Here is a 13904-nt window from a genome sequence, read left to right on the forward strand (position 1 = left end):
AAGTTGAAAATGAGCAAGATCAAGAAGAAAATGAGGCGGAAGGTGCGGGAATGAGGCTTGGTGGGGGTTGGGGGGGGTTCCCCTGGTGCAGGGGGTCCCTGAACAAGTCTTGTCTCCACCTCAGGCTAAAAACAAGCAGAAGCAGGAGGCCAAAGCCCCCAGGGCTAAGGAGGCCAAGAAGAAATCCAAGGTGAGACCGTGGGCATGAGTAGGCTGGGGAGAGAGAGGAGATGAAAAATAAAAAATGGATTTTCCCCCTTACCTTTTTTTCTCCATTCATCCGGGCTCTGACTCAGGCCAAGGAGAAGAAGGGGAAGCCAGAGAAGGGCAAGGACAAGGCCAGGCCCAAGGAGAAGAAGGCCAAGGGGGCTCGGAAGGCAGACAAGGGGCTGCTGGCCCAGCGGCGCCTGGAGGAGCGGCGGCGGCAGCAGCTCATCCTGGAGGAGATGAAGAAACCCACGGAGGACATGTGCCTGGGGGACCACCAGGTGGGCTGTGCTGGGGAGCTCAGGAAGGTCACCCCGGGGAGCCACCAGCTGGCCCAGGACACCCTGACACCCCCCTTCTTCTCCGTGATCCACAGCCCCTTCCAGCCTTCTCCCGCATCCCGGGGCTGGTGCTGCCCAGCCGCGCCTTCTCCGACTGCCTGACGGTGGTGGAGTTCCTGCAGAGCTACGGGAAGGTGCTGGGGCTGGAGCCAGCCCGGGACGTGCCCACGCTGGGAGCGCTGCAGGAGGGGCTGCTGGGGGTGGCCCCCGGCGCGGGGCAGCTGCAGGACCTGCTGGTGAGGCTGCTGCAGGCGGCGCTCTGCGACCCCGGGCTGCCACCCTACTGCCAGGTGAGAGCCCCTTCCCTACCAGGTGAGACCCCCCTGTTAGGTGAGAGCCCCTTCCCTGCCAGGTGAGAGCCCCCTGCCAGGTGAGACCCCCCCCGTTAGGTGAGACCTCCCCTGTTAGAGGAGACCCCTCTGTTAGGTGAGACCCCATTTCCCACCAGGTGAGACCCCTTCCCCTCCAGGTGAGACCCCCCTGTTAGGTGAGATCTCCCCCACCAGGTCAGACAATTCCATCCCTTCCACCCCTTTCTCCCCTACCCTTTTTTTTCCCCCTTCCCTTTCCTTTCTCCCTCTTCTTTTCCCTTTCTTTTTCCCCTTTCCATTTTCCCCATCCCTTTTCTTCCCTCCTCTTTCTTCCCCCCTCTTTCCTTTTCTTTCCCCCTCTCTCCTTCCCTTTGCTTTTTTCAATCCTTTTTCCACCTTCAACTTTCTTTTCCCCTTCTCTTCTTCCCCCCAGTTTCCCTTTCCTTTCACCTCTTTGTTCTTTCTTTTCTTTCCCTTTTCTTCTCACCCCTTTTTATTTTTATCTCTGCTTTCACTTTCACTTTCCTTCCCTCCCCTTTCTTTTTCTTTCTCTTTCTCTCTTTTTCCCCTGCCCTGGCTGGGGCTGTCAGTGCCTGCAAACCTCAGGACAAAGAATCCAAAATTTGGGATGTGCTGCTCTCCCTACGGGTGGCCAGCCCCCTCCTCACCCCCAGCACCTTTTGGGGTGTCCCCCCATCCATCCTTGTGGCAGGAGCACCCAGAACCACTTCTGGGGGCAAGCAGGAAAGCCCCCCAAACCTCTCCCCTTTTTTCTGGCCAGTCCCTGAAGATCCTGGGGGAGAAAGTGTCGGAGATCAGCCTGAACAGGGACACGGTGTCGGAGGTGCTGCGCTGCTTCCTGACGGCGCACGGGGCGGGCGCGGAGCTGTGCGAGGGGCTGCGCACCAAACCCTTCCAGGCTCTGCCCCCCGAGCTCAAAGCCTCCATCCTGGTCTTCCTCATCAACGAGCTCAACAGCAGCGCCCTCATCATCAGGTGGGGCTGGTTGGGGGGGCAGGAAAATCCTCGGGTTGGGGGGGGGGGGGGGGGTCCTGCTCGCTGTAGCCATCCCCATCTCCCGTTGTGCAGTGAGATCGACAAGACCCTGGAGAGCATGGCCAGCTACAGGAAGAGCAAGTGGATCATCGAGGGCCGACTGCGCAGGTTGGTGGGGAGGGGGCTTCACCTGCAGCCTCAGCACCTTCCCCTCCCAGTGACCAGGTGCCTCAGGGTGGGCAGGGGGATGTCACAAAACAAAACGAGCTCACACACCTCTGCTCTCAAGGTGAAAAAAGGGAAGTTTATTTTGTGACTCCAACATTTAGTTTTCCAAAAGTGACAGTGGGTTGGAGGGTGACAGTGCCACCTCTCCAATGACGCTGGCGAAACCAACAGTCCATCAAATTTCTCCTCCTCCATAAAAGAATGCAAAACACTGAAGTTATTTACAGAAAGTGTGTGAGGAAGTTTGCTAGAAGAATGTAAACATCAGAAGGCTTAAAAAATCTTAAAAAATCAGGGGGATAGGTAGCCAACACTTCCACCTGTGTCCTGGCAGGCTGAAGGTCGCCCTGGCCAAGAAGACGGGCCGTCCTGAGTCGGAGATCACGGGGCTGGAGGACGGCCGGCGCCGGCGCAGCTCCCGCCTGACCGAGGACCTGGGGCTGGAGATGGAGGAGGAGGAGGAGACCCGGGGGCGGAGATCCCGCCGGGAGGAGGAGGTGAGGTGCTCCAGGCTCTGTGGTGGGGGGCAGAGGTGAGGGTGCCACCTCGGGGGTCTCTTCCCTGACTGACCCATCCCTTCCCCAGGTGGACACGTCCGCATCCAGCGTCCCGGAGCTGGAGCGGCAGATCGAGAAGCTGGCCAAGGTGAGCGGGTGCTGGAGGGCTGGAGCTCAGCCCTGCTGGGGGGCTGCAGCCCCCTCACCACCCCCTACTCTCCTCAGAGGCAGATGTTCTTCCGCAAGAAGCTGCTCCATTCCTCCCAGACCCTTCGTGCAGCCTCCCTGGGCCAGGACCGGTTCCGGAGGCGCTACTGGGTCCTGCCCCACCTGGGCGGCATCTTCGTGGAGGGCGCGGAGGGTGAGCGGGGAAGGGGCTTTTTGGGGGGGGTTGTCACAGCTGGGAGAGGAGCCCACGTCTCACCTGCTCGTCCTCCTGCTGTCACAGCAGCTGAGGCGGTGGCTCAGGAGCCCCCTGAGGAGAAGATGTCCCCGCTGGTGTCCCCGGTGAAGGAGGAGCCGGCCGCCGTGCCCGTGGCCAGCCGGACGAGCTGCCCGGCCTCGCGTGCCCGGGGGCGGCCCCGGAAAAGCAAAGAGGAGCTGGCCCAGCACTGCGAGCCCTGCCCCGTGCCCATCAACGGGGTCCTGGAGGAGCCAGAGCCCCTGGGGCAGAGCCAGCACGACCTCAGCCAGTCGGCCTTCCTGTCCTGGCTGAGCCAGACCCAGTCGTCCCTGCTCAAGGACTCGGTCCTCACCCCGGCCAGCAGCCCCGGCAAAGGGGACACGGGGCTCCCCGAGGCCCCCTCGGACCCCATGGAGGAGGAAGAGGAGGAGGAGGAAGAGGAGAGAGCCCCGGGGGCTGTGGCAAAGAGAGGGCCCTGGTTTAACCTGCTGCCCCGCACGCCTTGTGACGACCGAGCCCCCCTCGCTACCTCCTCGGCCGAGCCCTCGCCACGACCCCCCGCAGCCCCCCGCAGCCAGAGCAGGGGGGAGCCCCCCAAGGGCTCAGCACGGCAGGTACAGGGTGGGGGGGCTGCACCCAGCACTTACACCCCAGCCCGAGGGGCTGTATGGGGAGGGGGATTCTCCCTGGGTGGCTGTAGGGAGTGGGGTGGGACCCTCTGTGTGACCTGGTGGCAGAGGGGGATCAGTCCTGCTGCCCTTGACAGGCTGGGGGGAAGGGAAACAGCTCCAGGGGTGGGGGGCTGTGGGATTGAGGGGCTGCAGGACTGGAGGCTGTGGGATAGATGGGCTGCAGGGTTGAGGGGCTGAGGAATTGGGGTTTCTAGGATTAGGGGGCTGTGGGATTGAGGGGCTGCGGTGTTTGGGGGCTGTGGGATTGGGGCACTGAAGAATTGGGGGTTGTAGGATTAGGGGCTGTGGGATTGAGGGGCTGTGGGGTTGGGGTGTCCAGGATTCAGGGGCTGAGGATCCAGCTCTGATAATCTTTGTGGGTCCTTTCCAAGGCAGAATATTTTATAATTTTCTGTCTTCTCTGACATTCCCCCCGTCCCTCCAGCTGAACGGCCTCCCCTCAGACGACCCCACGGCTCCCCTGCTCGCCTCCACGCCCGTGCACGCCGGCCCCAGGGCCCACGGCGCCTGCCCCCGCAGCCAGGGCAGTCTGGAAAAGCTCCAGGACGTGCCAGGACAACCCAAACGCCGAGGGAGACCCCCCACCAAATTCTTCAAGCAGATGGAGCAGAAATACCTGACGCAGCTGACGGAGCAGCCGGTGCCCACCGGTGAGAGCCGGGACCCCCGGGACCCCCCCTGGTGCCCCTGGCACGGCACTGAGCCGTGGCACTGGCCTTGCAGAGATGCAGAGTGGCTGGTGGTGGCTGAGGGACCCCGAGGAGCTGGAGGCAGTGGCACGGGCACTGCACCCGCGTGGCATCCGGGAGAAAGCCCTGCACAAGCACCTGACCAAGCACAAGGAGTTCCTGCGCGAGGTTTGCCTCCGGAGCACCACCGGTGAGTCCCCCTGACCCCCCCAGAGACCACCCCCAGGGACCACCCCCAGACCCCCAGCCGGGTGGGGGGCTCTTGCCTTGATCCCCTATGAGCCCCCATATTTTATCTTCTGCCCAAATCCCTAAGGCAAGGGGCTGCTCCCTGTTCCCCCTGCTGAGCCCACCCCCTGCCCCCAGACCCCCAGCTGGGTGGGGGGCTCTTGTCTGTCTCCCTGTGAGACCCCAAATTTCATCTTCTGCCCAAATCCCTGAGGTAGGGGGCTGCTCTCTGTTTCCTCCCTGATCCCACCCCCAGAGCCCACCCCCAGACCCTCAGCTGGGTGGGGGGCTCTTGCCTTGTCCCCCTGTGAGCCCCCAGATTTTATCTTCTGCCCAAATCCCTGAGGCAGGGGGCTGCTCCCTGGTCCCCCCCTGAGCCCACCCTTTACCTCCCATCCTCTGCTGCTCCAGGCTGCTCTCTAGGCTGGGGGGCTACTGCTCATGTATCCCCCCGAGCCCACCCTCTGCCTCCCAGACCCCACATTCCACCCACACCACCAGGGTGGGGGGGGTTGCTGCCTGTCCCCCCTCTGTGCCCCTCCTGACCCCCCCTTTTCCCCTCTCCAGATTCCTGTGTCCTGGGATGGGGCTCTGCTGCCTTTCCACCCTTCCCTGACCCCTTTTTCCTCTCCAGACCCCACTGTGTCCCAAGATGTGGCTCTGCTGCCTTTCCCCCCTTCCCTGACCCCTTTTTTCCCCTCCAGACCCCATTGTCTCCTGGGATGTTGCTCTCCTCCCTGACCCCTTTTTTCCTCTCCAGGCCCCATCTTCCCCCTCTGTCCTGGGATGGGGCTCTGCTGCCTGTCCCCCCCTTTTCCCCTCTCCAGACCCCATCATGTCCCAGGCTGTGGCTCTCTTTCCTGACCCTTTTCTCCTTCCCAGACCCCATCATGTCCCAGTTGTGGCTCTCTTCCCTGACCCTTTTCTTCTCCTCCCCAGACCCTATCTTTCCCCTGTCTCCCAGGCTGTGGCTCTCCTCCCTGACCCTTTTCTTCTCTCCAGACCCCACTGTCTCCTGGGATGTTGTTCCCCTCCCTGACCCTTCTCTCCTCCCCAGACCCCATCATGTCCCAGTTGTGGCTCTCCTCCCTGACCCCCTTTCTCCTCTCCAGACCCCATTGTCTCCCGGGATGGGGCTCTTCTGCCTTTCCCCCATCCCTGACCCTTCTCTCCTCCCCAGACCCCATTGTATCCTGGGATATTGTTCCCCTCCCTGACACCTTCTCTCCTCCCCAGACCCCATCTTTCCCCTGTCACCCGGGCTGTTGCTCACCTCCCTGACCCTTCTCTCCTCTCCAGACCCCATCTTTCCCTGTCTCCCAGGCTGTTGTTCCCCTCCCTGACCCTTCTCTCCTCTCCAGACCCCATCTTTCCCTGTATCCTAGGATGTTGTTCCCCTCCCTCACCCTTCTCTCCTCTCCAGACCCCATCTTTCCCCTGTCTCCTGGGATGTTGTTCCCCTCCCTGACCCTTCTCTCCTCTCCAGACCCCATCTTTCCCTGTCTCCCAGGCTGTTGTTCCCCTCCCTGACCCTTCTCTCCTCTCCAGACCCCATCTTTCCCCTGTCTCCTGGGATGTTGCTCACCTCCCTGACCCTTTTCTCCTCCCCAGACCCCATCTCTCCCCTGTCTCCTGGGATGTTGTTCCCCTCCCTGACCCTTCTCTCCTCTCCAGACCCCATCTTCCACCCTCGCCCGGACCCGGCCGCCGCCGCGGTGTCTCGGGAGGCCCTGGCTCAGTGGTCAGTGCCCGACAGAGCCTACGAGACCGACCTGGGCGTGCTGCAGTGGGTGGAGGAGCTGGAGCAGCGCGTCCTCATGGCCGACCTGCAGATCCGGGTGGGTGCCAGGCAGGGTCACCCCAATTCTTGACTGACCCAAAAACCGACCAGCACTGACCTCGCTCCTCCGCAGGGCTGGACGTGTCCCAGCCCGGACTCGGTGCGGGATGACCTGAGGTACTGCGAGCACAAAGTGGAGCCCCTGGAGGACATCACGGTGCGCAGCAGGCGGGAGGGGCTGCCCCTGCGGCGGGAGCTCACCAACCCGCTGGACCTGGCCGTGCTGCGCCTGGCGGCGCTGGAGCAGAACCTGGAGCGCCGCTACCTCAAGGAGCCGCTGTGGCCGCTGCACGAGGTGGTGGTGGAGAAAGCCGTGCTGAGCGGAGCCGGGGAGCTGGGCGTGGGCACCACCGAGATGTGAGTGCAGCTGACGGCCCCACCCGAGCCCTGCAGTGCCTTGGGAAGGGGTTATCCCCTGGGAATTGCTAGGAAGGGGTTATCCCTGGGAATTGGTGAGAAGGGGTCATTCCTGGGAATTGGTGAGGGGTCATCCCTGGGAATTGGTGAGAAGGGGTCATCCCTGGGAATTGGTGAGAAGGGGTCATCCTTGGGAATTGGTGAGGGTTCATTCCTGGGAATTGGTGAGAAGGGTCATCCCTGGGAATTGGTGAGAAGGGGTCATCCCTGGGAATTGCTGAGAAGGGGTCATCCCTGGGAATTGGTGAGAAGGGGTCATTCCTGGGAATTGGTGAGAAGGGGTCATCCCTGGGAATTGGTGAGGGGTTATTCCCTGGGAATTGGTGAGGGGTCATCCCTGGGAATTGGTGAGGGGTCATCCCTGGGAATTGATGAGAAGGGGTCATTCCTGGAAATTGGTGAGGGGTCATTCCTGGGAATTGGTGAGAAGTGGTCATTCCTGGGAATTGGTGAGAAGGGGTCATCCCTGGGAATTCATGAGAAGGGGTCATTCCTGGGGATTGCTGAGGGTTCATTCCCACCCTCCTGAGAACGTGGGGGTCAGCAGGGTTTGTCCTGGGGGTGGGGGTGTCCTCAGGATGGGATTCCTTCTTGGGGATGGGGTCTCTTCCTATGGATGGGGTCTCTCAGAGGGATGGGGTCTCTCAGACGGATGGGGTCTCTCAGAGGGATGGGATCTCCCCTGGGGACAGGGGTCTCCCCTGGGGACAGGGGTCTCATGGGTGTCAGGGCTGAGCAGCGACCAAGACCCCTCCTTGTGGGATCCCTTGTGGGCTGTGGGGGGTTCCCCATGCCCCGGGGCAGGTCAGGACCCCCGTGCCGGGCTGAGCCCCCCGCTGTCCCCGCAGCTCGTACGAGATCACGCCGCGGGTGCGGACGTGGCGGCAGACGCTGGAGCGCTGCCGCAGCGCCGCCCAGGTGTCCCTGTGCATCTTCCAGCTGGAGAAATCCATCGCCTGGGAGAAATCCGTCAACAGAGTGGTGAGACCCCGCTCTGGGGGGGGACAGAGGGGGGGTCCAAAGCAGCTCTGAGCCCACCCCGTGTCCCCCCAGACCTGCCTGGTTTGCCGGAGAGGGGACGACGACGAGCACCTGCTGCTGTGCGACGGCTGCGACCGCGGCTGCCACCTCTACTGCCACCGGCCCCGCATGACAGAGGTGCCCGAGGGCGACTGGTTCTGCTCCATCTGCGTGGCCAGGGTAGGTCGGGGGGAAGCCCCCAAACCCCGCCGGGGTGGTCCCAGAGGGATCCCACTCCCTGCCGGGCCCCCCGTCCCCAGGAGAGGTGCTGGTGATGGGAGAAAGTCTGGTTCCCAAGAGGGATCCCCCATGGGACCCCCAGCCCCAGGAGAGTGGGACCCCCAGCCCCAGGGGAGAGCCCTGTGCTTGGGACAGACCCCAGTGGTCTCTGAGGGACCCCCATGCCCCTGGGTGGGGGGTCCCCTTTCCCAGGAAAAATTCTTATCTCCAGGAGGGACCCTCATATCTCTAGGAGAGACCCAGGAGGGGTCCCCACCCCAGCTCTGGTGAGCCCAGAGGGGCTCCCACCCCTCTGGAGTCAGGATTTGGTCCCCAGGAGAGACCCTGATGAGAGACCCCCACCCCCAGGAGAGACCCTGATAATGTCTGAGAAACCCCCACCCCTAGAGCAGACACTGATGATGTCTGAGAGACCCCCACCCCCAGGAGAGACCCTGATGTCAGAGACCCCCACCCTAGAGCAGACCCTGATGATGTCTGAGAGACCCCCACCCCCAGAGCAGACCCTGATGGATCTGAGAGACCCCCACCCTTAGGAGAGACCCTGGTGGCCCTCCCATTGCTATCCTGACCCCCAGGAGCCCCCTTCCCACCCCGGGCGGGACCCCGGGGGTCTCCCGAGGCTCGGGCAGTGTGAAGAGGAGCACAGGGCACAGAGGGTGACCCCCCTTTCCCCCCCAGGCCGGGCAGTACCGGGACCCCGTCTCCCCCCGGCGAGGCAAGAAACGGAAACGGGGCCGCGGGCTCGGGGCAAGCCCCGGCTCGGAGGAGCCGAGCCCGCGGCGGCGCCGCCCGGCCCCGCGGCACCGGGAGGGGCTGCCCGGGTCCCCCCGGTGCCCGGGCGGGCTCGGAGCCCTCCCCGCAGGAGGAGCTCGGCCCTGCGGGGGCAGCCCAGCGACCTGACCTTCTGCGAGTGAGTGGGGCTGGGGGCGTGGGGAGGGGGCTGTGCTGGGCAGGGACCCCATGGGAATCTTGTGGGGAGGGGGCTGCGCTGGTCAGGGACCCCCGGTGTGCCCCAGGGACCCCATGGGAATCTTGTGGGGCTGGGGGCATGGGGAGGGGGCTGCGCTTGGTCAGGGACCCCCAGTGTGCCCCCAGGACCCCATGGGAATCTTGTGGGGAGGGGGCTGTGCTGGTCAGGGACCCCCAGTGGCCTGGTACCCAGGAATCTTGTGGGTGGGGCAGGGGAGGGGGCTGCGCTGGGACCCATGGGCTTGTGGGGGGCCGCTGGTCGACCCCCGTGTCCCAGGACCCATGGGAATTTGTGGGGAGGGGGCTGCGCTGGTCAGGGACCCCCGGTGTCCCCCAGGGACCTGATAGGAATCTTGACTTTGTGTTTCAGAAGGCTGATTTAGTATTTTATTACTTATATTATATTAAAATATAAAATATTCTATATTTATGATATATATTATATTATTTATATTATATATAAAAATTATATACTAAAGCTATACTAAAAGAATAGAAGAGATGAGAATCTTGACTTCATGTTTCAGCAGGCTGATTTAGTATTTTATTATATATAATATTAAAATTTATTCTTTTATGATATCCATTATATTAAAATTTATTGTTTTATTATATATGATATTTAAATACAAATAGTATATATTGATATAGATTATTTATTATATTATATCAAAAATGATATATTAAAACTGTACTAAAAGAATAGAAGAGGTGAGAATCTTGACTCCATGTTTCAGAAGGCTGATTTATTATTTTATTACTTATATTAAAATATAAAGATTATATATTATGATGTATATGATATTATTTATATTAGTATGTATAAACATGGTATATTAAAAGTATGCTAAAAGAATAGATGAGAAAGCAGAGATGAGATTTTTGACTCCACGTTTCGGAAGGCTGATTTATTGATTTATGTTATATATATATATAGATATTAAAATATCATATATATCTTAAAATAATAAATCAGCCTTCTGAAACACGGAGTCAGATCCTCATCTCTTCTTTCTCATCTCTTCTATTGTTTTAGCCTAGTTTTAATATATCATTTATATATATAATAATATAAATAATATGTATCAGAAATAATATTTTATATTTTAATATAAGTAATAAAATACCAATCAGCTTTCTGAACACGGAGTCAGATCCTCATCTCTTCTTTCTCATCTCTTCTATTCTTTTAGTGTAGTTCTAATATTTCATTTATATATGTAATAATATAACTAATATAATAGATCTAATAAATTTATAATATTTTAAACTTTAATTATAAGTAATAAATAATAAATCAGCTTTCTGAAACTTGGAGTCAGATCCTCATTCCTTCTTTTCATCTCTTAGTATAGTTTTGATATATTATTTATATATATATAATAATAAAATAAAAAATATAAATATATTTTCTATTTTATATAAGTAATAAAATACTAAATCAGCCTTCTGAACACGGAGTCAGATCCTCATCTCTTCTTTCTCATCTCTTCTATTCTTTTAGTATAGTTCTAATATATTATTTATATATATAATATAAATATCATATATAATAACTATATAATATTTGATATTTTAATATAAAATATAAAATACTCAATCAGCCTTCTGAACACAGAGTCAGATCCTCATTTCTTCTTTCTCATCTCTTCTATTCTTTTAGTATAGTTCTAATATATTATTTATATATATAATAATATAAATAACATATATAATAAATATATAATATTTTATATTTTAATATAAAATACTAAATCAGCCTTCTGAACACAGAGTCAGATCCTCATCTCTTCTATTCTTTTAGTGTAGTTCTAATATATCATTTTATATATATAATAAGGAATCTAATATATATTATAAATAGATAATGGTTTCTATTTTAATATAAAATATAAAACAATAAATCAGCCTTTTGAGGCACTGGTGGCCCGAGTGAAGGAGAACTCCCCCCCGAGGGGAGGGTTTTGCCTCAGCCGGGTCTGTGCCCCCCGTGCCAGGATCATCCTGATGGAGATGGAGTCCCACGAGGACGCCTGGCCCTTCCTGGAGCCCGTCAACCCCCGCCTGGTGCCCGGCTACCGCCGCGTCATCAAGAGACCCATGGACTTCGGCACCATGCGGGCCCGCCTGCTGCGGGGGGGGTGAGCGGGGCTGGGGGCTCCTGGGGCTGGGGAGTGCTCCTGGGAGGGGCTGGGGGGCTCCTGGGGATGGGGCTGCTCCTGGGGCTGCTCCTGGGCTGGGGGCTGCTGCGGGGGGGGTGAGCGGGGCTGGGGGCGCTCCTGGGGCTGGGGGCTGCTCCTGTGGGCTGGGGGCTGCTCCTGGGGGCTGGGGGCTGCTCCTGGGGGGGGCTGGGGTCTCTTTGGGGCTGGGGGCTGGGGGCTGCTCCTGGGGGGGCTGGGGACTGCTGGGGGGGTGGGGGCTGCTCCTGGGGGGGCTGGGGGGGGGGCTCCTGGGGCTGGGGGCTGCTCCTGGGGGGGGTGAGCGGGGCTGGGGGCTGCTCCTGGGCTTGGGGGGGCTGGGGGCTGCTGGGGGGGCTGGGGGATCCATCCTGAGCTGGGGGCTGCTGCAGGGGGGGTTAGCGGGGCTGGGGGCTCCTGGTGGCTGCTCCTGGGGGGCCTGGGGCTGCTGCGGGGGGGGGTGAGCTGGGCTGGGGGCTGCTCCAGGGGCTGGGGGATCCATCCTGGGGCTGGGGGCTGCTCTGGGGGCTGGGGGATCCATCCAGGGCTGGGGGTTCCTCCTGGACTGGCAGGGTCCATCCCAGGGGTTGGAGGTCCCTCGAGGGATGACCTTTGTGGGTTTGGGGGTTCCTCCAGGGCTGGAGGTTTCTGTTGGGAACGGGAGAACCTCCAGGGCTGTTGGGGTCTGTCCTGGGCTCTGGGGGTCTCTCCTGGGGATCCCACCCCTTCCTGGGAATGGGGTTTTGGGGGTCCCTCCCAAGGATGGGGGATCAGTTCCTCTCCTGAACCTCCCTCACAGGGACAGGGTTCCTTCGGTGCTGAGGGGTCCCTCAGCTGGGATGGGGGTCCCTCCCAGGGCTGTTGGGGTCTCTCCTAGGCTCTGGGGGTCTCTCCTGGGTTTTGGGGGTCCCTCCAAGGGATCCTACCCCCTCCTGGGAATGGGATTGATGGGGTCTCTCCTGGGTTTTGGGGTCTTTCCTAGGGATCCCATCCCCTCCTAGGAATGGGGTTTTGGGGGTCCTTCCCAAGGATGGGGGTCTCTCCTGGGGATCCCATCCCCTCCTGGGAATGGAGTTTTGGGGGTCTCTCCCAGGGATGGAGGATCAGTTCCCCTCCCAAACCTCCCTCACAGGGACGGGGTTCCTTTGCTGCTGAGGGGTCTGGGGGTGTCCTTGGTGGTCCCAAGCGCCCCCCACCCAGGCTGTGCCATCCCTCAGGTACTCGAGCTCGGCCGAGTTTGCAGCCGACGCCCTTTTGGTGTTCGACAACTGCCAGACCTTCAACGAGGACGACTCAGCCGTGGGCCGGGCTGGCCACGCCATGCGCCGGTTCTTCCAGAGCCGGTGGGAGGAATTTTATCAGGGAAAACACGCTCCCAACCCGTGAGGGGGGGTCCGGGGGTCTCCCCACACCCCCCACCACTCCTCCTCTGGAGCTGCTCTCGCTGCCTGCTGATCCCACTTTTTTGGGGTTTTTTTTTTTTTTTCCTCCCCCCTCCCCCAACCCCATAAAGCAGCGTGAATGGGCCCCCCCACCCCCACTATGAGGCCCTTTCATGCTGTTTAGACCCCTCCCCAAAATCTAGCCCCCTTCCCCATCCCCCTTTTTATTTTTTATTTCCAGCACCACAAACTCACAGACTGGTGTAAAGCCAAAAAAAAAAAAGAGAAAAAAAAAAAAAAAAGAGGTGTTTTTTTTTTTTTTTCTTGCTTTCTTTCAAATTTCATTTTCGAATTAAGAGCAGGAACAGGATCCCCCCCTCCCCTCTCCCTCCCCTCCTTGTCCCCCCCCCTCAAAAAGGGGAGAATCCTCCTCAAAAAATGGGGAGAATCCCCCCAAAAATGGGGAGAATCCTCCTCAAAAAAGGGGAGAATCCCCCCCAAAAATTGAGAGAATCCTCCCAAAAAATTGAGAGAATCCTCCTCAAAAAAGGGGAGAATCCCCCCCAAAAATTGAGAGAATCCTCCCAAAAAATGGGGAGAATCCTCCCAAAAAATGGGGAGAATCCCCCCCAAAAATTGAGAGAATCCTCCCAAAAAATGGGGAGAATCCCCCCAAAAAATTGAGAGAATCCTCCCAAAAAATGGGGAGAATCCCCCCAAAAAATGGGGAGAATCCCCCCAAAAAATGAGAGAATCCCCCCAAAAATGGGGAGAATCCCCCTCAAAAAAGGGGAGAATCCCCCTGAAAAATGGGAGAATCCTCCAAAAAAGGGGAAACTCCCCCAAAAAAAGGGGGACCCCCCCCCCAAACCTTGGGAATATTTAACGATAGCAATAGTTTAGTGAATGTCCGAGCACTCCTGTGCATCCTCTCATGCATTAACGGCCAGTAAAGTGGACTTAGCCCCTCCCCCACCCCGGCCGGGACCCCTCCCCTCCCCCTCCCCCTCCCCCCCCCACACAGACACTTTACGGGGAGACCCCCCCCCCCCCCCAAAATCCCCTCGGACCCCTCCCCACCCAGCTCCAGGGACCAAACTGGGGAGGGGCTGAGTGGGGGGTGGGTGGGGGGGGGTCCCGGCCCCCCTCCCCTCCCCCCCCTCCCCTTTTTTCCCTTCCCTGCCTCCACTTCTCAGGAAGAGCCCGGCCCCCCCTTTCAAGGGGGGGTGGGGGGGTCCTGGCCGCCCCCCTCGCCCCCTCCCCC

The 13904-nt window shown here is 58.5% G+C and overlaps 1 protein-coding gene across 1 annotated transcript; it reads left to right on the forward strand.

Moving 5' to 3' along the window:
• Positions 1-3: 3 nt before the first annotated feature.
• BAZ2A (bromodomain adjacent to zinc finger domain 2A) lies at positions 4-13640 on the forward strand (the record flags this gene model as incomplete). Its single annotated transcript, XM_050987678.1, is given in 20 exon segments — positions 4-42; positions 125-190; positions 297-488; positions 584-838; positions 1641-1855; positions 1949-2023; positions 2418-2580; positions 2669-2728; positions 2806-2941; positions 3029-3597; positions 4100-4325; positions 4399-4554; positions 6267-6430; positions 6506-6789; positions 7698-7830; positions 7903-8049; positions 8791-8950; positions 8953-9022; positions 11079-11222; positions 12476-13640. Coding segments are annotated over 20 exon segments (3423 nt in total), but the record flags the coding sequence as incomplete, so codon positions are not given.
• Positions 13641-13904: the final 264 nt, after the last annotated feature.

Source organism: Serinus canaria, unplaced genomic scaffold (assembly GCF_022539315.1).
Source record: "Serinus canaria isolate serCan28SL12 unplaced genomic scaffold, serCan2020 HiC_scaffold_113, whole genome shotgun sequence".
Classification (NCBI taxonomy): Eukaryota; Metazoa; Chordata; class Aves; order Passeriformes; family Fringillidae; genus Serinus; species Serinus canaria.